This window comes from Caretta caretta, chromosome 1 (genome assembly GCF_965140235.1).
Source record: "Caretta caretta isolate rCarCar2 chromosome 1, rCarCar1.hap1, whole genome shotgun sequence".
Taxonomy (NCBI): Eukaryota; Metazoa; Chordata; order Testudines; family Cheloniidae; genus Caretta; species Caretta caretta.
Window position 1 is genome coordinate 59,275,459 of NC_134206.1, and position 26,162 is coordinate 59,301,620.

At 40.7% G+C, this 26,162-nt stretch overlaps 1 protein-coding gene across 1 annotated transcript in view; it reads left to right on the plus strand.

Moving 5' to 3' along the window:
• Positions 1-26,162, plus strand: part of SUCLA2 (succinate-CoA ligase ADP-forming subunit beta) — a 41,843-nt gene that overhangs the window by 2,102 nt on the left and 13,579 nt on the right. The window contains exons 2-6 of the mRNA XM_048850295.2: positions 1,485-1,668; positions 12,738-12,837; positions 13,060-13,222; positions 17,685-17,813; positions 18,321-18,459. Of these exons, the coding sequence (XP_048706252.1) occupies positions 1,485-1,668; positions 12,738-12,837; positions 13,060-13,222; positions 17,685-17,813; positions 18,321-18,459 (715 nt within the window). The remainder of the gene's footprint in view (positions 1-1,484; positions 1,669-12,737; positions 12,838-13,059; positions 13,223-17,684; positions 17,814-18,320; positions 18,460-26,162) is intronic.

Below are 26,162 nucleotides of genomic sequence, written 5' to 3' on the forward strand. Positions count from 1 at the left end.
GAACAAAAGGTAATTAGGATGAATTTGAAGGATGAATATGGAGATATCCCGTGTTTACAATTCATTTACATGATAGGATGTTCTTTGGACATCTGAATTATCAGAATACAGCATAGACAGGGACTGTTGATTACATTGTCTACCCTACTTCATACATACGTAAATACACAAAAACACAAACTTATCTCCCCACATGTCTTCTGTCAGTTATTTATTTTGCAGGATGTTTAACCCTTTCTAGCCATGCGTCACAGAAATATAAAAAGAATTTCCTCAAATTCCAGGATATTTAAAGATAAGTGTCCAGTTAAAAATCAATGTATTTAAATGTCACTGTTGCTATTAACACCTTAGCCTAAACTAAGAGAATCTTAAAAATTAAACATTTCTTGTACTTCAGTCAGCTTGAACAGTGAAATACCTTTGGCTCCAGGTTTGCAAATGTGTATATAAATTAAACCCATTGACTTCAATAGGACAAATAATGTGCAAAAAGTTAAGCACTGTGCTCTTCTACACTTTAATTTAGAAAACAAAAATGCCTTTTTCTGGTATTGTTGGAAATCGTTCTCTTTTGTGTTATAAACACAAATTCTTGGTTTATGCCACCTTTAAAATTTGGAAAAACTACTCTGCATTGTGTCCAGTAATAGCTTTTCATAGTCTTGTTCACATTGCACTGTTGTCAGGGTTGTGTAGTAAGGTCAGAATTCCACCCTCATTTGCTCCGTTCGCCCTCTTGTTTCTGGCTAGTGTCTATCCAGAAACTCCTGGCGCACTCATTCTGTGTCAGTTTCCGTGAAGAAGTGACTGCATTGAATGGAATGTCCTGGTTTCGGTCTTGAGCATATTTTCTCTCTATTTGACTTAAATATTTTTTATATTGGCTTGCCTTCTATGCAACCCTCTGATTAATTGTTGGCGCTTGACATCAAGTACTGATAATGTCTAATAGACAAAGTTAAATCTGGATTTTTCTGCTTTTACGACGGTCTGGAGACCAAGACAGCAATGCTGAGTCCTGTCAACAGTCATTTTGCTAGATTGGTCAAACTCCGTACAACCCATTCATTTAATTACTGAAACTGGTGTACAATGCCCCTTTTTAACCACAGGTTATGCCTCTTAATTTATATATCTGTTATGCAGAAGTGTTTTAAAGATAAATAGTTTAGCTTTTACCATACATTTTGCTGTCTGTATCTAATTCTGTCAATCTTTACACTTTTTATGTAAAATGCCAAGTGTTAAACTGAGCACATAGGATTTTGCTTTAAGAAAACTGGAAGTGACTCTTACTTTCATGTTAAATTTACTAGTGGTATGGCATCTAGCATTGCGCAACCTTCTTATTGTACCAGAATGTACCATCTCACATAAATCCATTCTTCAAATTCCATAGTTCTTATGCATTTAACATAAAATTTGTGGTTAAATAGAGGACACCCTGTTTGAAAGAAAATTACTTTCTTTAATTTTCCTAGGTACTTGCTGGAGGTCCAGGACTATTCAATAGCCATGGGTTTCAGGTGCAACAGCAACAACAAAGGAGCCTGTCACTGCATGAATACCTGAGCATGGAACTGTTGCAAGAGGCTGGTATTTCTGTTCCACATGGACTGGTTGCAAAGACACCAGAAGAAGCTTACACAATTGCAAAAGAAATAGGTATAATATTAAAGAGAACATATGTAGTTTAGACATGGAATTTCTGATACAAGGTGTAATTACTTTTGTTTTGTACTTTCCTAGTAAGACACGTCTTAGTTCTACATATCCTCTCTTAAGGAGAGCTTCCTCCCCCCGGAAAAAACTTGCTTGAATATTATTTTGTAGCTGAAATCTTGTTTTATTCATCGAAGCTTTCTAAAGCCTGAGATTCTACAATGCAACAATGGAAACAGTGACATCAGCCAGGTGGCCTAGTGATAGAGATGCATTGCTGGATCAAATCATGTGCCTGAGACTCACATGGGGAGGATCTTAGTCCTTATGTATGGAAAGCAGGGCTCAGTGGCACTCCTATTTCTTGCCCCCGACTCTGTGGGAAGGGTCTTCCATTCCAGCCACAGATGTTAAACTGTGTGGTTAGGGTGGGGTGGGTAACAAGGGAATATGTTTTTCCGTCATTTTCCTCTGGGCCCTTCATAATTTCTCTGAGAGAGCTAATGCGTCATAACTTTTACACCTCTCCCATCCCCCCAGATAGATCCAGGGAAAGACATGGCTGGAGGGGTTGTGGTGGGGGGTAGGGGGAGCCACTGCAGGTGAAAATGTTCTTTGCATGGGTGGTCCAGGCCTCATTGATCATGAGGGCATTACCAGGTTTGCATGCAACATTTTTGCAATGGGAGTAAGGGCAAAAATCTGTCCTTCCAACAGGACAATGTGTTCCTTGAGTTCTTCTCAGTTTTCCTTGCAAAAGTCCCCTTCAACTGCTTTTGTTCCAGAGGGGGCCACTGTATGTAGTGTTGTAGTGGAGGGTGCGCTGAATTCCCAGGGTTTGAAGAGAACCAGTTTGTTTGAACTCTGCAACTTAGTTACTTTTTTGTTTGCAACCTTTCTCATAGTACATTATGGTCATTCATTATGTGAGAATGGTCAATTGTTAAGCTCTTTCTAGGTTACTAGTTGTCAAAAAAAACTATGCCAATACATTGTTCTAAAGGTAACTTTCTGTAGGCTTGCTCTTTCTGAGTTGACTTGACTTTCGTGTCACACTGACTTGCTACTTTAATCTACCCATGTCTCTTGTTAAATATATGTGTGTGTGTGTGTGTGTGTATGTATATATATATGTATTTCTGATTTGATTTTGATCTCCCTTCTGCATTGTTTCAGCAATGATTCTTTATTAATTTGCATGAAATAAGCTCTCTAATTTGAAAGATCATGTTGTAGACTTGCATCAGTCAGGGTTTAATGCAGAAAAGGATTTGCTGATTCCACTACCATATGTAGGAGGTCTAGATATATTTTCAACTTGCTGCAGCAGAGATGGTTCCTCAATCTTTATTTCTTAGACAAAGATAACTGCTTGTGTCTGGACACTGAACTCTGTGGTGCTTAGGTTTATTGCAAGTAATAAGATCTACAAATAACTTTTTTTTTTTTTTTTCAGAGCAAGTGGTGCTGTGTTAAGATGTATGAAGCTTTTGAAAGACTCCCTCCTTCCCCCCCCCCCCCCCCCCGCCGTAGGTCTGATATACTAGAAATTCAGGTCTTGTCTATCCTGTTTTTTTCTGAGCCGCATTTGTCTCTTCGGAAGTTAATATGTGGCACCGACTCTGGGGCCGGAGCTACAGGCGCCAACTTTCCAATGTGCTGGAGGGTGCTCACTGCTCAACCCCTGGCTCTGCCACAGGCCCTGCCCCCACTCCTTCCCTTCCCGCCCCTGAGCCTGCCATGCCCTCGCTCCTCCCCCTACCCCCCCAGAGTTGCTGGGAGCGGGGGGAGGGGTGGAGCTGATTGGGTGGTCGGTGGGGGCTGCTGAGGTATTACTGTGGCTCTTTGGCAATGTACGTTGGTAAATTCTGGCTCTTTTTCAGGCTCAGGTTGGCCACCCCTGCCTTAAACTGACAGAAAGGCTCACTGAATTCTGTGAAGGAGCTACAGATAGGACGTAATCTTTAAACCCAAAAGTAGTCTCTATGGGAATCAAGCCGACAAACATCAGCTTACCACGAGAGTGGTGGTGGCAGTACAGTAGTAGTATTTTGTGGGAGTTTAGCCCTTTTAAATGGACATTACTTGAGGAACTGTTTAGTAAATCTGATAAATGTGATCATTACAATAAGATCTTTTGCCACTTCACAGAATTCAATGAGTCTTTTGCTCACTTGTGTAATAAAATTAAAAAGGAGTGTTATGGAAGAGGAAATAGTTTAGTTAAGAGTTGGGAAAATATTTTATTTATTCTGTTACCAGCAGTTTTACTATGTTCAGACTTTTTAAATGTTATACAGTATTTCACTTTCCCACTTACAACTACTTCCCAAACAAACATGGTGTATTGTCAGTTGACAGGTAACCTGATCCAATAATGTAATTAGCAACAGCTATGTAATATAAACTGTTTTCCAGCTTCATGTACATTGAGCATGATGCTGCATAGCCTTGTTTTGTATCCAGTGTAATTTTTCAAAGGAAGGATGAAGAATAATTATTTATAGTATTGTAGCACCTAAAAGCCTTAGTCATGAACCAGGATATCCTAGTGCTCAGGCCTATGCATATGGTATGTTGCAAACAGGGCAAATTTCTGAACTGAAGGTTAGGAAGGATGTATAAACACATTTTCCAAATCATGTGATGTGTTAGAGAAAATTTAATTTAAAAAATTAGTTCTCATTTAAAGTAACTTTTAAGATTTCCTTGTGTATTTGGAGTCAGATTTTCTTACTATTTACTAGAGATAGCAGTAAGACTTTACTTCTGTTAACAATGCAGAACCAACTGATGTACAAAGTACAAGCTGAATTCTGTTTTGTTTCATATATGTACAAAATTGTTAAGTTTAATTTGCAGGACCAATCTCCTCCCATCCTCCCCTCGCCCCCTTAAGCCAGTGCAATCCCAGTAAAGACAATGGGGTTGCCAGGCTTATTTTAGGGCAGAACTTGGCCTGCAGAGTCTGTTACTAGCATTATTTCAAACAGAAAAAAACATCTCTTCACTTTCAAACTAAGCTAACCTGATACAGAATCATTGAGGCACTATGTGAAACATCTCCACTAAAAAACATTCTCCAGTGATTTATTGTGTTTTTGTCTTTCTAGAAATTCCCTCATTCCTCCTAAATAAGCAAATAAATTAATATGCCAAGACATAAAGACAGGGCTTGCCCCTCTCTGAAGTCCCCCCCTCCCCCAATTAATAAACTCTGGATATTCATATATAACAGTACTGGCACCCCATAGATTTTGATCTACTTAGATGCAGCATCTGTTCAGGACATTTAACTTTCAGGCAGCTACTCTTTTCGTCAGTATTCATTGTACCAACTGTCTGAACAATTTCTGATCTTAAGTCCATTGTATTTAAGTACCTTTTTAATGTTGATAAAATCCTAGAGAGATTCGTGGACAGAAATGTTATAACTACTAATGAAGGTGTCTGTTTGCTTTGAAATTTGTAGGTTGCATGGATAGCTTTCCTGTGCTTGAGTACTTGTTTAAATGGAAAGGTGTATACCAGTATGAGGTAGGGTGTAAATTTAAATCACTGTAGTTTTACAGATATTATTCCAGTATGAGTATCTTTTTTCCATATTAACTTATGTCACTTTGGAAATGTGGCATAAATTGAGTGGGTAGGACCCCAGAGTAAGTGTGTTTTTGTTTTGTAAGTGTGTCCACATGGGCAGTTTCACTGCTATAACTGCAGTGGTTTAACTATAGCTGTATAACTAGAAAAAATTTCCCATGTAGACAAGCACTAAGAGAACTACTACTAGAGCCATAAAATTTGAGTAGTAAAAGTAGATGCTCACTTTATATTTAAAGGGGAAAGTATCACTTTATTTTATATTTTAGTGTTTGGAGGCCCCATCAAGGCCTTGTTGTTCTAGGTGTTTATACACCCATAATAAACAGGCCCAGAACTGCCCCAGAAAATTCAGAATCTTAGCATCTGATGGGAGACAACAGATGGATACAGCAAATATGTGGAGAGTGGAATAGGACGAAGTAGTAATACAATTAGAATTTAGTATAAGCAGTGGCTGTATCAAATGACTTCTTGATATTGCACTGACATTTCCTGTTCACTGTAATCTGAGCTACAAGTTCACAATAATTTCCATGGGTAGAAGTGCACTCCTTTAGCAGATGTACAGTTGCACTCCTTACTGTGTAGATGCTAACTGTTGTTACTCTTTACTGGTCACATTATCATATATCCAAGTCTTGCAGAGCACTTATCCCTGGGACTATGCTCCCTGAAACACCTCACACCATTCCTGTGCCTGAACTAACAGCCTGCATCTGGCTTGCTTGTGGCCCTTCTGGCTGAAATACAGTTTACCACAAACTTGAAAATCACTTAGAACACTGAAACTAGTAGGCTTGAGTGGTGTTCTGACATTGTTTCTTCAAAAGTTTGGTGTTATAGAGTTTACCTGCTGTAGAGCCCAAAAATGTTATGGAACTATGATATGGACTTCCGGCATTGAGGCTTCCAGCTCCCTGTTTCCTAGTCTTGTGTGTTGAACTAGATAGCTACAGAGCATGTAAATCATGTTCCCTTGCCATTTGCTTTGTAGTACTCTTCAGCAGGACTTTTGTTGCGGCATCTTATTCCACCCCAATTAAAAAGGCAGCAGTAATGCTCTTGCTTTCTTAAACTGAGCCAAAGGTTAAGTGAACCTGTCTTTGTTTTTATTTTATTCAATTCTTTATTACTGTTTTTTGCCCATTTGGGTGGGAGTGTGAGGAGGAGATGACCAAAAACCCTGTTCTAATAGCACTGGTTATCTAACTGAATTGATGATATGCAGTTTTGCAGAATCTCTTAAAATTTGTGATATCGCTACATATGTTCCATTTTATAGCAGGTACACACATAAAATTTTCAAACAAATCAAGACATTTTTACACAATAACTTGTGCAACACCTTTAATCAAGCATGTAAACTCATGCACAGTACTTCTTAAAGAATTACTATTAAAAATGCACTATGCATTAGGTTTTTTTATCTGACAAATCAGTGTATAAGGTCCTGTCCATAAAACATTTTACAAATCTAGCTCAGTGATAATTAGCCAAAAAAATTTAGTCTTGAAGAAGCTGTGGTGTGTTAACCCATTGACTGGACCACCAAGATGCAATCTTCCACACTAACTTATTGCCTTGCAATTAAAATACAGGCTCAATTCTTGAATTATTTGGAGGTTATACCAAAGCTTTCATGCTGTTCAGAAGGTCTGCCTATTCTAAGTTCATTATGGAATCAAATGTAATGTCTTCTCTTAAAAAGATAGTCTCTTCCCCTAAAGAGAATTTGCAAGTACATTAAGTACAGAAATAGAAATGAAAAGAAATGGAGCCAGAAAGTCAAGTTACTGGGGCTGTAAAGTATTAAAACACTGACGTTCCCCAGGGTACAATCTGGACTATTGAACAGCAGTGCCCCCTTAAGTCTCTAGCCTGGGATGCCTCGTACACTGGCTTGCTGCCAGAACAGGACACCTGGCCTGCTAATAGACAGCCTCCAGCATGTAACTTGCTCCCAGCTACACAGCATTGAGTGCTACTAGCCTAGCCAAACATACATTACTTACACGGCAACACCCACGTATACCCAGTCCCAGCCTTATTCCCCAGAAATGTGCGTCTTGCTCTGCTCTGTATTCTTCTGGACAGTGTAAGCTCATAGTAAGTCTGTCATTCCAACACATTCTGTACCAGCCTTATCTGAAGTAGAGGTTCCCAAACACAATAATTTAAATAAAGTTTTTTTTATGTAGAGAGAAATAGATTTTAAGGATTACAAGGGATAAAGTATAAAAGTCAGAATTGGTTACAAAAGAAATGAAAAGAGAAACACAAGCTACTACCTAAATGAACTTAAAAGCCAAATCTCTCTCACCATGAGCTGTAATAGTTCACAGGCTGGATTTTCTTTCAGCCGGTGACCGGTCCCTCTGTTCAATGTGCTTTAAGTATTTGTTGATGCCATGAGCAGAGATGGGAGGAGGAAAGGGGTGATGTGGAGGTCACTGTTTCTTCTTTTTACTGCCTTCTTCTCTCTTTGAGCATTATCCCCTCCTCCCACCAGGTTGTAGACAAACAGTTATCTGTGTGCATGAGATTCAAACAGTTTCTGGGATGAAATGTAAATTTCTTGTTTATACCTTCTCCATTGCTGGTGGATGGCCAGTTAAGTAGGTACTGGCCCCTTAGCACCTTGCTAGTGTGCCTTTGTTTCTGAGAAGATGATTTGTGGGTGTTACCCAGATCTGCAACATATTTCAGTAACAATCATATAGCAAAATTTCATAATTTTACATGCAGTGATGTTTGTACGTTTCAACAAGATAATATTCAGCAGATTGAATTTTCAAATGATCACTCACAAGGCATACTTTGTACAAAATATATCATAACCATATAAAAGTGGTGAACATGGGGTACAGGGTGTCACAAGTACATAGGTCAGATCAACAGGTTCTTTTCAACAGTGTTTCTAAATAGAGAACTGGAGTGTGCTAGTTTTTATTTTCCTAAGGTACGTATAATTTTTCCACTGTTCTGGCCCCCAACGGGGAATGAGTGGTGAAGGCCTGCATATGAATCAAAGTTGAGGAAGCCAAGCTGAAGAAAGAAGGCTAGAATATCTTCTGTTTTTTTTATTTATTTCCTTTTCAGTAGCAGACTTTTCAAGTCTTTATCGCAGCTATCTTTTTGGGTCCTTCAGGAGACTCATGAGAAATTTGAACAGAGATATAGAAATAGAGGAAATGCAGTTCATCATAGCCAAACTCACTTTCTCCCCTGAAATGCTTCCAGACAGTGGGGCCTGATTAGCATGTAGTTTAATGAAGCAAATCAAAGGAAACACATTTACTAGATCATATATTCAGATAAGTTCTTCTTTAATGTTTCTTGCCTGTTCTTAGATGAACAGAAAATGCTGAAGCTTATAATTATATTCTCATACTTTGGATTTCTTGCTGCTTCTTGGAAATAGTCTGACAGGTTGGTTGTTTAAGTGAATTAGGATATTTTGTGTTTCATGGCAAGAGAAGGTAGAGCTAAACTCTCTGCTGTATATTTTTCATTCTGTTTAACAGTTAAGAGTTTCACATCACTACTAAAAAGAAAAGGAGTACTTGTGGCACCTTAGAGACTAACAAATTTATTTGAGCAGAAGCTTTCGTGAGCTACAGCTCACTCCATCCGATAAAGTGAGCTGTAGCTCACGAAAGCTTATGCTCAAATAAATTTGTTAGTCTCTAAGGTGCCACAAGCTTTCGTGGCTTATACCTGTAAAGTGGAACATACAAAACTTCTCTGTCCATTTCGTGATCTGCAAACGTGTCCCTTCCAACCTCTTAAGAGAGGACAAAAAAGGTTGTTTGAGTGTTTCTATTTGGAGCTGCTCCCTGTACTTTTTCTGGCTGGCACCAGGCTATGCTGAGGTAGGATATTGACTTTTGTTCTAGTAGGCTAGAAAGAGGGGTTAAAATAGAATTCTAGATATCCAGGATTTGTCTGGTTATATGCAGAAAATCTTTGAGTAAACTTAGTGGCTTAGAGAAAATTAGGCTAATAAATATTGGTGTCAATCAAAAACAATGCCTGAAAACATCTATAGCAGGGGTGGCAAAACTGTGGCTCATGTGGCTTTACCATTAAAGTGCGGCTCGCGGAGCCCACCCTCTTCCCTGCCATTCTTCACCTACCAGACTGCTGGTGGGAGCTCGGGACCTCTGCCTTGCAGCAGGGTGGTGGGGCAGGGGCTTCTGCCCCGCAGAGAGGGAGGTGTCTCGGGGCTTCAGCCCCACCTGGCTCACCTGCTGGGGCTTTGGGCTTCAGCAGGATCTGGGCTGAAGCCCCGAGCCCCGGCAGGTGCACCTCGGCGCTCAAACTTCTGAAGATTGTCGTATGTGGCTTGTGGGGTCAGTAAGTTTAGCTATCTCTGATTTATAGAGAGGCACCTATTGCTTTGCAGATTTAGCTCAGGACTGGGAGTCCAGAAAACTGATTCTCTTCCCAACATTGCCACTGCGTTGCTCTGTGATGTTTGACAAATTGTCCTCTCTCCTGGTTACTGAGTAGCTGAAGAGCTTTGATGTATAGCAGTATTTCTCTACAGTTATCAAAATAGCAAATATACATCTTTCTGAAAATCTTCATAATGAAATGAGTATAACTTCTGATCTTCAAAAAGCCATCCAAGTGGATTTTATCTGTCATGGAAGGATGTCTTTTTTTTTTTTTTGTCCTGCCTTTGTACCTGTTTCTACTTTTCTTTTACCCATGTTACATATGAACTTTTTGGGTCAGTTCTCCGTTAATGTATTCTTTGTAATAGATTGTTTGTATGTTGTAGCGTTTGAGTAGTAGGTCCAGAGGCAGATTAAGAGTTTGTGGGGCCCTGGGCCAGAGCAAGTGGGGGGGCCCCTCCTCCCCCTTCTGACTGCAGTCCCATGGCAGGAGTGCCAGGTGGGGCAAGCCCCTGACCCTGCTCCCTGGCACAAGCGCCAGGCAGGGTGCCCATTTTTCTGTGGGCCCCCTGGACATGGGCCCCATTGGCCCAGTAGCTAATCGATTACTGGGTAGGTCTGTTTTGTTTGCAGATCAGTGTGTAGCAATATCATCGGCCAATGAACATTAATATTTCTATCTGGTGGTTGGTTACCTTATGCTTGACGCTAAACATAAGGCTTGTACAACTGCACGAAGACAGAATAGTCTCATGGAAGGGTAACATGAATAATAAGAGTCCCAAGTATTTCTTGCATGACTTCTATGAAAATATTAGTCTAATTCACTGGTTCTCAAACTGTGGGTCAGGACCCCAAAGTGGGTTGTGACCCCGTTTTAATGGGATCACCAGGGCTTGTTGGGGCCTGGGGCTGAAGCCTGAGCCCTATACTCGGGGCTGAAGCCGAAGCCCGAGCCCCACGGTGGGGCTCAGGCATCAGCCCTGGGTGGCGGGGCTCAAGTTACAGGCCCCCCACCTGAGGCTGAAGCCCTTGGGCTTTGGCTCCCCCACCTGGGGTGGTGGGGCTCAGACAGGCTTAGCCTTTGGTCCCCCTCCTAAGGTCTTGTAGTAATTTTTGTTGTCAAAAGGGGGTCACAGAGCAATAAGTTTGAGAACCCCTGGTCTAATCTGCATGACATCCAGTATTCAGTAGATATATAAAATGGAATAGGATTGTGAAGATAATTATCTTGGATGTAAAGGTCATAGTAAGTTTACATGTGCTCACATCTTAACTCGCAAACTCTTCAAATATTTTATACCAAAGAGATTGATAGTGACAGAGAAAATTTAGAGAGAGCTCCTTAGTGTTTTTTTTTTTTTAAAGTGTTGGATTGGCTACTAGTACTTTTCACTGCATAGTTACCTCAGATTATAACTAGAGTATTGCCCCTAACTTGAGTCCTGTCCAATACCGTGCACAAACTCAACTTGATTATGACTTTTAACTCGAGTTGGCTGGCCTGTTGGATATAGGCTAAAGCTCAGGTTAGCACAACTCAATGGCTGTCATGGCCAGTTTGTTGTATGATAGCAGGATAGTTCAATTTGAGTGCAGGTAGTCTTCCACTGCCTTTCCAAAATTTCTCCCATCACCACCCGGTGTGCCCAGAAAGCATAGACAAGTTCTCCCACAATTCACTGGGGAAAGAATTCATAGATGAGCTTAGCTTATGGCAGCACAAAGAACCCTGGGACATGTCCCCAGAAGGCCAGATTTATGTTACAAAGTTCTGTTGGCTTATCTGTGTTTGGCGAGGGGTGCGTGTGTGTGTGTTGGGGAAGGGGGAGGACCACAACCCTAGCTGACATAGTTAAGCCAGCAAAAGCCCCAGTGGAGACGCTCTTTTGTTAGCATCGCTTATGTCATTTGGGAGATGGTGTTACTATGCCAGCAGAAAAACTTGTTCTGTCTGTATACATTCCATCTATGCTGGGGGTGTCTACCAGTGTAACTATACCAGCAAAGCATTTATAGTGTAGATAAGGCCTTTGTCATCTCTGGGAGGAGGGTGGAACCTGCTTGAAGTATTTGCCCAAAGGTTATGGCTGAGTCTACACTATGCTTTGTATACTATACCAGCAAAATGCTCCAAGTATGGATGCAACTTATACTGGCAAAGCTGTACTTGTATAGCTTTTTCTAGTGTGTCCACCCTCTGAACAGAACAAGCTAGAATTGTAAAAGTACAGTTCTGCCAGTACAGTTTTGCCAGTGTAATTGCATCTATGCCAATGGTTTCTTCTCACAGAAGCATGTCAGTCAGGGGTCACCTCTCTTTGCACCCCTGACTGCTATATCATGGCCTACAGAAGTCTGTCATGTAGACATAAAATTGATTTAGGCTGAATTAAGAAGCTTGACAGCCTAAAAGTTATACTACTCATTCTCATGTTCTTCTCACAAAATCTGGTAGATTCATTGAGGCCCTGACTTCTGCCAAGCATTCCAGCACGTGCTTAAGTGGTCTGCTGGATTGGGGCCTTAGTTGATTGCATGAGCGCTACTCATTTGGAAGCTAACTTGAGAAAGTATATCAGTTGTATACTAACGGGCAAGATAGTGCATAGGGTGGATGCATGCTGCTATTCATTCTTTCACACACAAGAAAATACTGGCTGATGATGGCTTGAAAAGTTGTGTTGACATTTAATGATGTAAATAGTACTGAGATCTGAGAGAATGTTAATCCGTTAGATTATGTCAACAAATAATTGAATAATGACTAATTAAACCAAAAGTCAGGTCAGTCATTTTATAAATACAGACTTAGAATGCTGGAATTTGGAATCTTTCTTGAGCTGGAGCTCCTAGATTTGTTTGTACGTCAGCCTGATTTATTTTTTTGTCAAGAGAAAACATTGAGTAATGTAAGTGAGAGTTCTGCCATCTTAGTCTGAATAATCTGTGCTCTATCTTGTGGGAGGGAAATAAACTGAAAATATCCTTGGGTATGCTACTGACTAATTTAGGAATCATAATTGACAAATTCTGGCTTTTTTTTTTTTTTTTTTTTTTAAATTCTAGGTTCAAAGGACCTTGTGGTAAAAGCTCAGGTTTTAGCTGGTGGTAGAGGAAAAGGAACCTTTGAAGGTGGCCTCAAAGGCGGAGTGAAAATAGTTTTTTCGTAAGTTGTATTTTTAAATTATCAGGTAAATTGAAAATATCTTCAATCCATTTATATGGCTTGGAATTTGAATTTGATTAAAATGCCTTGTAAACTATGAAGACGTAAACTAGGTAAGAACATATTTTTACTGTAGACTAATATACAGAACTTAAATTAATTCATTCTCCTCTCTTTACTCAAGCATTTCTCTTGTCACATTCTGAGCTTCTCTTATTCTAGTCCAGAAGAAGCAAAAGAGATTTCCTCCAAAATGATTGGAAAGAAGTTGTTTACCAAGCAGACAGGAGAAAAGGGCAGGATATGCAATCAAGTATTTATCTGTGAGCGCAGATATCCCAGGAGAGAATACTATTTTGCAATAACTATGGAAAGGTCATTTCAAGTGAGTATAGATATAGTGCTCTTAAACTGAATTTGGTATATTGGGAATCGAAAAAATATTACTGCTGTTCTTCACTTGGGTCACATTTGAATTTGAAACTGATTTATAGAGTTGTACATGAACATAACCTTCTGTTTGGTAGCATGACCTTGGATTGCATGCTTTTTAAACACTTCAAATACCAAAGCAATGCACAATGCAATTAAATGAATGCTACATAACTGGATATCTGTAGTACTGACATTTCTGAACTGCAGAGTTGATAATTGCAGTGGGATAGAGAAATGATCTAATTTCTGTCTCCTTGACCACACTTAATTTTAAGTGGTTGGGGATTAATTTTAAACATGCAGCCACAGCTGTCTAAAAAACTGCAGAGCAAGATGACTAAGATTTTAAAAAATGGGTGTCCAGAATCAAGTTTCTGTGTCTGTTCAGACATGTAAGTGACCTGACTTTTAAACCGCTGATAACTGGAGGAATTATATTAGCATCTCCTCCTCCTCCTAGAGAAGTTACATACATACATACATACATACATACAATTCAAAAATAGTATATAAACCAGTGGTCTCCAACCTTTTTACGCACAAGATCACCTTTTGTATTTAAGATCAACCCAGGATCTACCCTGCCTCTTCCCTGAGCCTCTGACCCGCTCACTCCATTCCCTCCTCCCTCCATCCATGTCAAGGTCCTGCCACACTCTGAACTCTGGGTTACAGATCTGGGGACCTGCATAAAAGACCCCCTCAGCCAGGGGTGACAAACCTGTGGCTCCGGAGCCACATGCAGATCTTCAGAGGTTAATATGCATCTCCTTGCATAGACACCGACTCTGGGGCTGGAGCTACAGGTGCCAACTTTCCAAAGCTCACTGTTCAACCCCTGCTTCTGCCACAGGCACTCCCCCACTTCACCCCTTCCCACCCAATTCCCTGAGCCTGCTGCACTCTCTCTCTTCTCCTCACCTCTAGAGCCTCCTGCATCCTGCGTGATGGGAGGGCAGGCACTGATGGGCAGGGCGGCTGGCAGGCGGGGTTGGGGAGCTGATGGAGACTGCTGACATAATATTGTGGCTCTTTGGCAATGTACATTGGCAAATTCTGGCTCCTTTGCAGGCACAGGTTGGACACCCCTGTCCTAAGCTTATATTCTACCAGCTTAGGTTAAAAACTTCCCCAAGGCACAAATTCCTTTCCTTGCCCTTAGACGGTATTGCTGCCACCACCAAGTGATTTACACAAATTTCAGGGAAGGATCACTTGGAATCCCTATTCCCCCCCAAACCCCTTCACCCCCTTTCCTGGGGAGGCTTGAGAATAATATACCAACCAATTGGTTAGCAATGTGAGCACAGACCCGACCCTTTGTCTTCAGGACACTGAAAATCAATCAGGTTCTTAAAAGAAGAACTTTATTTATAAAGAAAAAGTAAAAGAATCATGCCTGCAGAATCAGGATGGAAAGTAACTTTACAGGGTAAATAAAAAGATTTAAAACACAGAGGATTCCCCTTTGGCTCAGCTTCACAGTTACAAAAACAGGAATAAAACTACCTATGTAGCATAGGAAAGTTTACAAGCTAAAACAAAAGGTAACCTAAAGCATTTCCTTGCCTACTTACAATTTCTGTGGTTTTAGATCTATTATTCCAAGTATGTTTTCAGGAGATGTTGTACCTGCTTGGCTTCTCTCTCCGCTTGGAGAGGGAACAACAAAGAGAGAGCACAAACAAAACCTTCCCTGCCCCCAGATTTGAAACTATCTTCTTTCCTCATTGGTCCTTCTGGTCAGGTGCCAACTTGGTTATTTGACCTACTTAACCCCTTACAGGTAAGGTGATTTAGTACAGCTGCCAAGGAGGGATTTTATGCTACCCGTCTCTATATTTATGACAGGGGCTAAGGCAGGCTCCCTGCCTGCCCTGGCCCCATGCCGCTCCCTGAAGTGGCTGGCATGTCTCTGCAGCCTCTGCTGTTTAGGCTCTTCCTATTTAATTTCTGAACACTTAGAAGCATTCCTTGAAGGAATCTGTGTAACTCTGGTTCTGTAGGTGCCCAGTTCTTAATTTTATAGAGGAAATGTGTGCAGCAAATTTTCTTTGAGTTAGTTGATTTGTCTAGTAAGTATTTCACATTTTGTGAAATAAATCTCGTAACTTATCTGATATATGAATGAAATTAATGAATCATCATGGCTTCACTCCAGGAAAGAAGATAGCTTCTGGTCTCTAGAGGACTGAATCAAATTTAGAAGCAGTATAGATATGAGATGAGCATTAAACTTAAAATTACACTAGCCCAATGAGGGTGACGTGTAATTCTGTGGTGGTGATCCATTGCAGCGTTTACTCTAGCAAAGCTCCTTATTTTTTATCTTAAGGATACTGATGCTCCTGGAGACATCAGGGGTGTGTGTGTGTGTGTAGAGTTGCAGCTGAGTCCTGCACAAACTGTAGAACTGTCCAGTTGGTGATGTGTGCACCAGAGCTATCTTCTCCCCAGGTTACGACGTTCTGCTAGGCTTATTTCTGTTGGGAGTACAAAGTACAACTACATCATTAAAGCTCAGAGCTGGAGCAGATGGCCTCTGCCAGCTTCCTTGGTTGGTGCAATAATGCTAGAAAGCCCACAGAGAGGATGGTTCAGTAAATTCCGTAGATCACTCTCTCACTTACAATGTTATAAGAACTTTTTTGGAAACAATTCTGCTCTCTGATTTAGAATTTGTATGCAAATCAGGCATAGTGGGTGAACTGGTAAATGTCTAACTTGTATTCTATCTACTCCTTTTTCCCCCTGCTCTTCCTCTTAGGTTCAGGGGCCTCTTCCTTTTCATAGGAAACTGTCCAATATTTCAGTCTTAATTAATTAATTGAGTAATTCACATCTCACAGTTTATATGGCAACTTCCACCTTCTGTGTGTGTGTGTGTATATATATATCTTCTTACTATATGTTCCATTCTATTCATCCAATGAAGTGGGCTGTAGCCCACGAAAGCTTATGCTCTAATAAATTTGTTAGTCTCTAAGGTGCCACAAGTACTCCTGTTCTTTTTATGTTGACAGGGTTACTGTCAACTGTTGCTAATTATTTTATTGCTTATAAATTTGTGGACTCTTGTTTTTTGGACAAGAATTCTCCTAGTGATTGAGTCTCAGCACCTAATTAACACCATACATGTTTTCCTAGACGTGTAAGAATTTAAAATAAAAAACCCCAAATGTGACGATTCTGTGGTGTATATCATGCATTCTGATAGTGTCAAACTTTGCTTCAAAAAATAAAACCCTACCAGGCAGAAGCAGCTGAAGGAGTGAAATGTACTTGTCATGTCTTAAGCAGAACCAATACTAACTTTTAGGCTCTAACGATACTGAGTTGCAATTATGCCTGAAAGTTTTCAAAAGCACTTGCAGCTCTCCTTGCAGCTGCATTCAGTATATAGTTTTCAAAATATTAAGAAATGGTTCTAGAACCTTTCTTTTGGAAGAAGGGCATCCAATATGATTTTCTTTTTATTTAAAAAAAAAAAAAAAAAGCCTGTCCACTACAGCAACAACCATGCTTTCTACAACTGTAATTGCACTTACACTTCCGAAGTATGTTTTTTTTTTAAACCCTACTTATGTGCTCATTGGAAGTACTGACTTAATAGTCTAGCAAGTGGAAGTCTCTCATTATGCATGCAACAAGTACTGTATGTGTAGAGACAGTGAATGATGGTTGACTCAAACATGCCTCAACCCTGAACTTGATGGACCATTTCCAGGGTCCTACGATTGTCCAGTCTCCATGCCCATTGAGTTTTTGGTGCCTCTGTTGGGATTAATTGTGAAAGTGCCTTTTTGACACATTTTATGCACTGTGAAATGGTATTGACGCCACTAAACTCATGTCACTGAACAGTGAAACACTGTGTGACAAGTTTTCAGAGTGGTTATAGTTATCAAGGCTTATGAACCACTGTGAATAGGAATAAAGTGCAACAACTATTGCAAATGGCTGTGCAGACCTAGATTTATCTTCAGAGGCTGGAGTGTGGTAAACTATGAAGAAAATGAAGGTTGTTCTCTGTTCACTGACAGCATAACCCAAAAGAAGGGATACACAGGATATGATGTACCATTGCATTACTGCCTTTTTCTGTCCTAACTTTAAGCCAGTATGGTATGTTCTTCCCACAGTATAAATAGTGATATTAACATACGAAAAGTTTCCTTTTGATATAAGGGTTTAGAGTTGGAAAATTTCTTTGGTCATCGTATAACATAAGTCTTGTATAAGTATCTTGAATGAAAAGATAGCAACAGTAAGAGAATAAAAGACAACTTTAGTGGATTGCCAAAAGCCAAGAATCTAATACTGAGCACAAGAGGCTCTTTGAAATATTTGTGGAAAGAATTAAGATAGTGAATTATACAAAAGTCTTACATTTACTTTTTCTCTTTCTTTAGGGTCCTGTACTTATAGGCAGTTCTCATGGTGGTGTTAACATTGAAGATATTGCTGCAGAGAGTCCTGATGCGATAATTAAGGAACCCATTGATATTGTGGAAGGCATCAAAAAGGAACAAGCTGTCAGGGTACTAGAGAGTACATTTCCACACAATCATAGTTAGAGGGAGTTTTGCTTTTGTAAATATACTTAATAAATTTTATACAGTCTTTTGGCTGATTAAAGAAAACTGACCCTTCCAAACAATTATTACTAGATATTTTAATGTACTGTTTAGTTTACAATAAAGAATGTAAATCTAGCTCCAGATGTGGGTACTTAAATTAGGCTGGTGTATAGCCTGGCAGCCTTAATTTCACTGTCCCTTGTAGGATCAATGCAATTGACTGTTTTTAAAAAACAGAAGCAAGGAGCCATTCCCTGCAGGGTAGGTGAAGTTCTGTAGCTACAGGCTAGATTTGTATAGTTGTGTTATAATAATATATATACAGGTTTTTTTAATATATATATATATATATATATATATATATATATATATATAAGTTGTGAGGTTCCTAAATTTTAACCATAATTCAAGATTTTAATGTCTAATGTTATAAACTGATGACCAGAATACTTTGTTTTTTACTTTCAGTTGGCCCAGAAAATGGGATTTCCCCCTAACCTGCTGGATGAAGCAGCAGATAATATGGTCAAGATATATAATCTCTTTATGAAATACGATGCCACCATGGTAGAAATAAACCCTATGGTAGAAGATGCATCAGGAGTTGGTAAAGTACCTTCTTTATAGAATTTTTTTAGATGGGCAGTTTGAATCTGTACAAAGCCTGTTGTCTGATATAGGGGTTCTGCTAAAGTTTCTCCAACTATATACAGTAAGAGGATTTAGGACTAACACGGTAGTTTGGAAAGTGTAGTAAAACTGACGGTGGCACCTAAACATCTGCAAGCATATTCAGCAGGGCTGTGGAGGGATTAAAAAGATTAATCGTGCGATTAAACAATAATAGAATACTATTTATTTAAATATTTTGGGATGTTTTCTACATTTTCAAATATATTGATTTAAGTTACAACACAGAATACAAAGTGTACAGTGCTCACTTCATACTATTATTTTGATTACAAGTATTTGGACTGTAAAAAAAACAAACCAAAATAAATAGTATTTTTCAGTTCACCTGATAGAAGTATTGTAGTGCATTCTCTTTATCATGAAAGTTGAACTTACAAATGTAGAATTATGTAAAAAAACCCAACTGCATTCAAAAACAAAACAATGTAAAATTTTAGAGACTGCAAGTCCACTCAGTCCAACTTCTTGTTCAGCCAATTACTTAGACAAACAAGTGTGCTCACATTTGCAGGACATAATGCTGCCTGCTTCTTGTTTACAATGTCACCTGAAAGTGAGAACAGGCATTTGCATGGCACTGTTGTAGCCGGTGTTGCAAGATATTTATGTACCAGATGAGATAAAGATTCATATGTCCCTTCATGCTTCAACCACCATTCAGGGGACATGGTCCATGCTGATGACTGGTTCTGCTCGATGATAATCCAAAGCAGTGCAGACCAGTGCATGTTCATTTTCATTATCTGAGTCAGATGCCACCAGCAGAAGGCTGATTTTCTTTTCTGGTGGTTCGGGTTCTGTAGTTTCCAAATTGGAGTGTTGCTCTTTTAAGACTTCTGAAAGTGTGCACCACACCCCGTCCCTCTCAGATTTTGAAAGGCACATCAGGTTCTTAAACCTTGGGTTGAGTGCTGTAGCTATCTTAAGAAATCTCACATTGGTACTGTCATAAATATAAAGGGAAGGGTAAACCCCTTTAAAATCCCTCCTGGCCAGAGGAAAAATCCTCTTACCTGTAAAGGGTTAAGAAGCTAAAGGTAACCTCGCTGGCACCTGACCAAAATGACCAATGAGGAGACAAGATACTTCCAAAAGCTGGGAGGAGGGAGAAAAACAAAGAGTCTGTGTCTGTCTGTATGATGCTTTGGCCGGGGACAGAACAGGAATGGAGTATTAGAACTTAGTAAGTAATCTAGCTAGGTATGTGTTAGATTATGATTTCGTGAAATGGCTGAGAAAATAGTTGTGCTGAATAGAATGACTATCCCTGTCTGTGTCTTTTTTGTAACTTAAGGTTTTGCGTAGAGGGATTCTCTGTGTTTTGAATCTAATTACCCTGTAAGGTATCTACCATCCTGATTTTACAGAGGTGATTCCTTTACTTCTATTATATTTATAATATTCTATTATATTTCTTGTAAGAAAACTGAATGCTTTTTCCTTGTTCTCAGATCCAAGGGTTTGGGTCTGTGGTCACCTATGCAAATTGGTGAGGATTTTTACCAAACCTTCCCCAGGAAGTAGAGTGCAAGGGTTGGGAGGATTTTGGGGGGAAAGACGTATCCAAACTACGTTTCCCAGTAAACCCAGATAAAGTTTGGTGGTGGCAGTGGAAATCCAAGGGTAAAAGAATTTTGTACCTTGGGGAAGTTTTAACCTAAGTTGTTAAAAGTAAGATTAGGAGGTTTTCATGCAGGTCCCCACATCTGTACCCTAGAGTTCAGAGTGGGTAAGGAACCTTGACAGGTACCTTCTGCGTGTTTTGTCAAATCTGCAGTGAAAGTGTTCTTAAAATGAACAACGTGCTGGGTTGTCACCTGAAACCGCTATAACATGAAATATATGGCAGAATTCAGATAAAACAGAGCAGGGGACATACAATTCTCCCCCAAGGAGTTCAGTTACAAATTTAATTATGCATTATTTTTTTTAATGAATGTCATCAGCATGGAAGCATGTCCTCTGGAATGGTGACCAAAACATGAAAGGGGTACGTGAATGTTTAGCATATCTGCCACGTAAATAACCTTGCAATGCTGACTACAAACATGCCATGCAAATGCCTGTTCTTACTTTCTGTTGACATTGTAAAGAAGGAGGTAACATTATCTCCAGTAAATGTAAAAAAAAAAAAAATTTTGTCTGAGCAGTTGGCTGAACAAAGAAGTGGACTTACAGGCGCTAAAGTTTTACATTGTTTTGTTTTTGAGTGCAGTTACTTAACAAAAAAAAATTTATATTTGTAAGTTGAACTTTCATGACAAAAAGAAAAGGAGTACTTGTGGCACCTTAGAGACTAACCAATTTATTTGAGCATGAGCTTTCGTGAGCTACAGCTCACTTCATCAGATGTTTCATCAGAAAACATCTGATGAAGTGAGCTGTAGCTCACGAAAGCTCATGCTCAAATAAATTGGTTAGTCTCTAAGGTGCCACAAGTACTCCTTTTCTTTTTGCGAATACAGACTAACACGGCTGTTCCTCTGAAACCTTTCATGACAAAGATTGCATTACAGTACTTTTATGAGGTGAATTGAAATACTATTTTATCATTTTTATAGTGCAAATATTTATAATATACGTTTTAATTTCAGTTACAACACAGAATACAATATATATGAAAATGTAGAGAAATATCCAAAAATATTTAATAAATTTCAATTGATGGTCTATTGTTCAACAGTGTGATTAAAACTGTGATTAATCGACAGCCCTAATATTCAGCACTGGATCTGGGAGCCCACTACCTGGAGTGAATTCTATGCAAATTATGGGGGCTGGCTTCAAATTTCTCTAATGCTTTTTGGAATTTTCTTTCATCATAAACATGGACTGCAATATTCATGCTAATGCCCTATATATTTAGATGTTCAAATCAGTTTTTGAATAGTAGTTAAGGTGGGATTTAAAGTAGTTTATGTGAAATATTTGTGCTGTAAACACACATTCTCAGAGCATACAAAACTAGTTGACCATTCTGCTACTACTGAATGCATCCTAATTGTGCTTGCATGGTAATCCATAAAGGCAGCTAAGGCTTAACATTCAGATGGAGATTGACACTGGTGATATAACAAGCTTTGGTAGCTATAAGCTATAAGAATCCGCATTTTTTTTCTGAGAGAGGAACAAGAATGAAGTTGCATTCAATTGTGTACAATAATAGCTTTTCCTCTTGGAAAGAATCCAAGCTTTTGTAATTCCTTAACTACAAATTTATCTTATTTCCCTTTGGTTTAACTCTTTAGACCAAGATTTTAAGAAACGACTGCACTTTTGTGTGCTCAACTTGAAGTACTTTGAAAGGGCAATTTTCAGACATTAGGCCCTTTTTGAAAATCGGACAGTCGAAGATTTTTTTCAAAATACTGAGCAACCCAAAATACTAGTGACTTCTGACTCTTCATCCTAGACACTGAAGGAAGTGTAATGTCTTAACCCCACTTCCTTGCCAAACATACTGTAAGTGCTTGACAGACATTATGCTCTTTAGAGTTAGCTGCCAACCTCTTATTTTGCCAGCAGTAGATACTCTCTCGATGTCCAAACACAGATAACTAAATCCAAAAGATTTTCTTTTCTGAGTTCGGCTTGTTCCTTAATTTAGAAATACTACTCTGAAGACACTACAGACATGGGTGTAGTTTGGGGGAACAGGGGGTGTTCCCTCCCAAACTGCAAGCCTTGGGTAGGTGTATAATTTGTCCCCCCCAATGCGCAGCCCCATTGGCCTGACTGGAGCTGTCCCCCCCTCCCCCCCATATAGAAGTCAAGCTACGCCTATGACTACAGGATACCCAGGAAATGAAGTTTTTAATCAGATGTAGATTAATTTAAACTCTCCTCTTTGAAATAAAACTGTATCTCAAAAGTCAGTGTATAAAAGTATTGCTTTTTTAGAGGATATTTCTTCAGTTTTGACTTTGTAGCGATTAAGAATAGCTGTCTTAAAGGCAACTTGATGGTCTTAGCATTTTGGACTTGTTCAGACAGCCTAAATTCAGATACAACAAAGGTTAAATTATAGCTATATTTCCTTCACCCAAAGCTTCTTACAGCATTTCATGCAGTTTCTTGGTGTGTAGTTAAGTTATAATGAAAACACTGTCTTAATTTGGAAACGTAGTTTAAATAACAACTAATTATAGTCTTTTCAGTAGAGTTCTACAGTTAGATTGGGTACTTGCACCTTCTTTCTGTTTCTCATTTGTCTTAACTTTTCCCAGTGTCTGTGATGATGGTGTGAAAGTACAGCTACACACTTGAAGTGTCTTTCAGACACTACAGGTTTGTTTTGTTGTTAGTAAGTATTGTCTTTTGAAATTTGGTGGAATGTTGTAGGTATCGGCACATCTCTACTGTTCCTCCTTTAAACATTTTCAGTATTAGGGTACATCTACAGTACGAAATTATTTCAAATTTATTCTATTTGAATTTTCGGAAGCGATTTTATGTGTTCGGTCTCCTATGTCCCCACTAAAGCGAGTGAATTCGGCGGAGTGTGTCCATAGCACCATGGCTCGCATCGAATGTTGGAGTGATGCACTTTGGGTAGCTATCCCACAGTTCCTGCTGCCCATTGGAATTCTGGGTTAAGCTCCCAGTGCATGATCGGGCAAAAACTTTCTCGTGGGTGTTTCTGGGTGTGTGTTGTCAGTCGCTCCTCCCTTCGCGAAAGCTATGGCAGACAATCGTTTTGCACCTTTTTGGCGTGTAGACGCCATACCGCTTTCAGCTGATGGTGCACCGCTGCTCTCCTGCTACTATGAATCCACCTCGCATTTTCTCTCGTCTTCCTATGTAATCTCTAGTATCTACTCTTTCTCTTCCTCATCGAACGCTTCCACTGCCAACTCTGCTTGGCCATTGTGAACCAAGCAGCACAGCTTCCACCACCAACTCTGCTCTCCCACTCTTGCCGCGCTACCAAGCTTCTCCATGTTGTCTGTCCTGGGCTCCCGCCTCCATGAAAGCTACAGAAGACAACCATTTCCCGCCTTTTTTCAGCTATCGTGAACTGAACAGCACCTCTTCCGCTGCCACTCTGCTCTCCTATGTTTTGCGCCCTTTTTCCAGGATTACCCATGCAAGCGCCACAGCCATGGAGCCCACTCAGATCTCCGCCGCAGTTTTGACCATTGTAAATACCTCGCGCATTATCCAGCAGTATGTGCAGTACCTGCAAAACAGGGCAAGGAAGCAACGACAGCGTGATTACTATACTGACACAGACATTCCTAGAAGCACGGCATGTGGCGATTGGGAGATCATGGTGGTGTTGGGCCAGGTTCATGCTGTGGAACGCCAATTCTGGGCCCGGGAAACAAGCGCAGACTGGTGGGACCGCATAGTGTTGCAGGTATGGGATGATTCCCAGTGGCTGCGAAACTTTCATACGCACAAGACCACTTCCATGGAACTTTGTGACTTGCTGTCCCTTGCCCTGAAGCACAAAGACACCAAAATGAGAGCAGCCCTCACAGTTGAGAAGTGAGTGGCCATAGCCCCATGGAAGCTTACAACGCCCGACAGCTACCGGTCAGTCGGGAATCAGTTTGGAGTGGGCAAATCTACTGTGGGGGCTGCTGTGTTGCAAGTAGCCAACGCAATCATTGACCAGCTGCTATCAAGGGTAGTGACTTTGGGAAATGTGCAGACCATTGTGGATGGCTTTAATGCACTGAAGTTCCCTAACTGCGGCGAGGCGATAGACGGAACGCATATCCCTATCATGACCCCGGAACACCGAGTGCGGCCAGTACATAAACCGCAAGGGGTACTTTTCCATGGTGCTCCAAGCACTGGTGGATCACAAGGGACGTTTCACCGACATCAATGTGGGATGGCCAGGAAAGGTGCATGATGCTCACATCTTCAGGAACTCTGGTCTGTTTGCACAGCTGCAGGAAGGGACTTACTTCCCAGACCAGAAAATTACTGTTGGGAATGTTGAAATGCCTATAGTTATCCTCGGGGACCCAGCCTACCCCTTAATGCCCTGGCTCATGAAGCCGTACACAGGCACCCTGGACAGTAGTAAGGAGCAGTTCAACTATAGGCTGAGCAAGTGCAGAATGGTGGTAGAATGTGCTTTTGGACGTTTGAAAGCGCGCTGGCGCAGTTTACTGACTCGGTTAGATCTCACCACAAGCAATATTCTAATTGTAATTGCTGCTTGTTGTGTGCTCCACAATATCTGTGAGAGTAAGGGGGAGACATTTATGGCGGGGTGGGAGGTTGAGGCAACTCGCCTGGCAGCCAGTTTCGCACAGCCAGACAACAGGGTGATTAGAAGAGCGCAGCAGGGCGCACTGCACATCAGAGAAGCTTTGAAAGCCAGTTTCATGACTGGCCAGGGTACTGTGTGACAATTGTTTGTTTCTGTTAAAGTTACCTGCCCCCTATATATATGAAAGGAAATAAAGTCACAATTGTTTAAAAACTGTTGTTTATTATTTCTTGCACAAAACGTTGAGAAATCAAAAACTAGACGGGGGAGGGGGGTGGAGGAGAAGGGAAGGACAAGTCCAGAAACCAAATCAAAATTTTGGATATGCCAGCTTTCTGCTGCTTGTACAATCCTCTGGGGTTGACTGTGTGGGTCCCCATAGCCTCCCCCATCGTGTTCTTGGGCATCTGGGTGAGGAGACTGTGGAACTTGGGGAGGAAGGAGGGCGGTTATACAGGGGCTGCAGCGGCAGTCTGTGGTCTTGCTGCCTTTCCCGCATTAGATCCAGCATACAGCGGAGCATGTCAGTTTGCTCCCTCATGAGCTTGACCATAGCATCCTGCCTGCTCTCATTGAGCACTTCTCTCTTCTCTTTGTATTCATGTAACGCTTTACGTGACTCCGCAATTTTTTACCTCCACACATTCAGCTGGGCCCTATCAGTGCGGGAGGACTGCATAAGCTAGACGAATGTGTTGTCCAGAGTTAGTTTTTCCTGCCTTCTAATCTGGACCAGCCTCTGGGACAGAGTAGATAGAGGCCGTGTTGAAACACTTGCACCTGCGGGAGGAGAAAAAGGGAGGGTAGTATTTTAAAAGATACATTTTAGAGAACAAAGGGGATACTCTTTCTCAGTGAAACAGGCAATTCATAGTACACAGCACATGTTCTTTCTGTACAAGGTTACACTTTGCCTCTTATACTGAAGTGCCTGCCACTTTGGTGTGAGTAAGCCATCACATGTGGCCAGGCAACAGAATTCAGCTTGCAGGCAGCTATGGTAAGCCCTAGGGGCATGTGGGGTTCTGCTGCTTCCACATTCATTTCAATGCTTTCAAACTGCCAGGCCCCCTTTCCCATAGCAAGCAATGCCTGGTGGGTTTGCCATGCAAAAGGAGGGCCTGCGGGCTCTCTGGGATGATCGCTTCACACAGCACCCTCTCCCCACACCTACCGTGTGGCTCCGATGAGGTTCTGAGCAGGGATGAGCCCTTTAAACTAAAGGTGAACAGCCCAGCGCAGCTGGGTTTCCCCCCACCGCGTGGCTCCGATCAAGCTCTCGCTCACCAGAAGTGCCTTCTCCAGGGTCATGGTCTGGGAGCATGCCTTGGGAGTGGGGGGAGGCTATTGGCTCCAGTGTCAAGAATAGTTCCTGGCTAGGGGAGAAA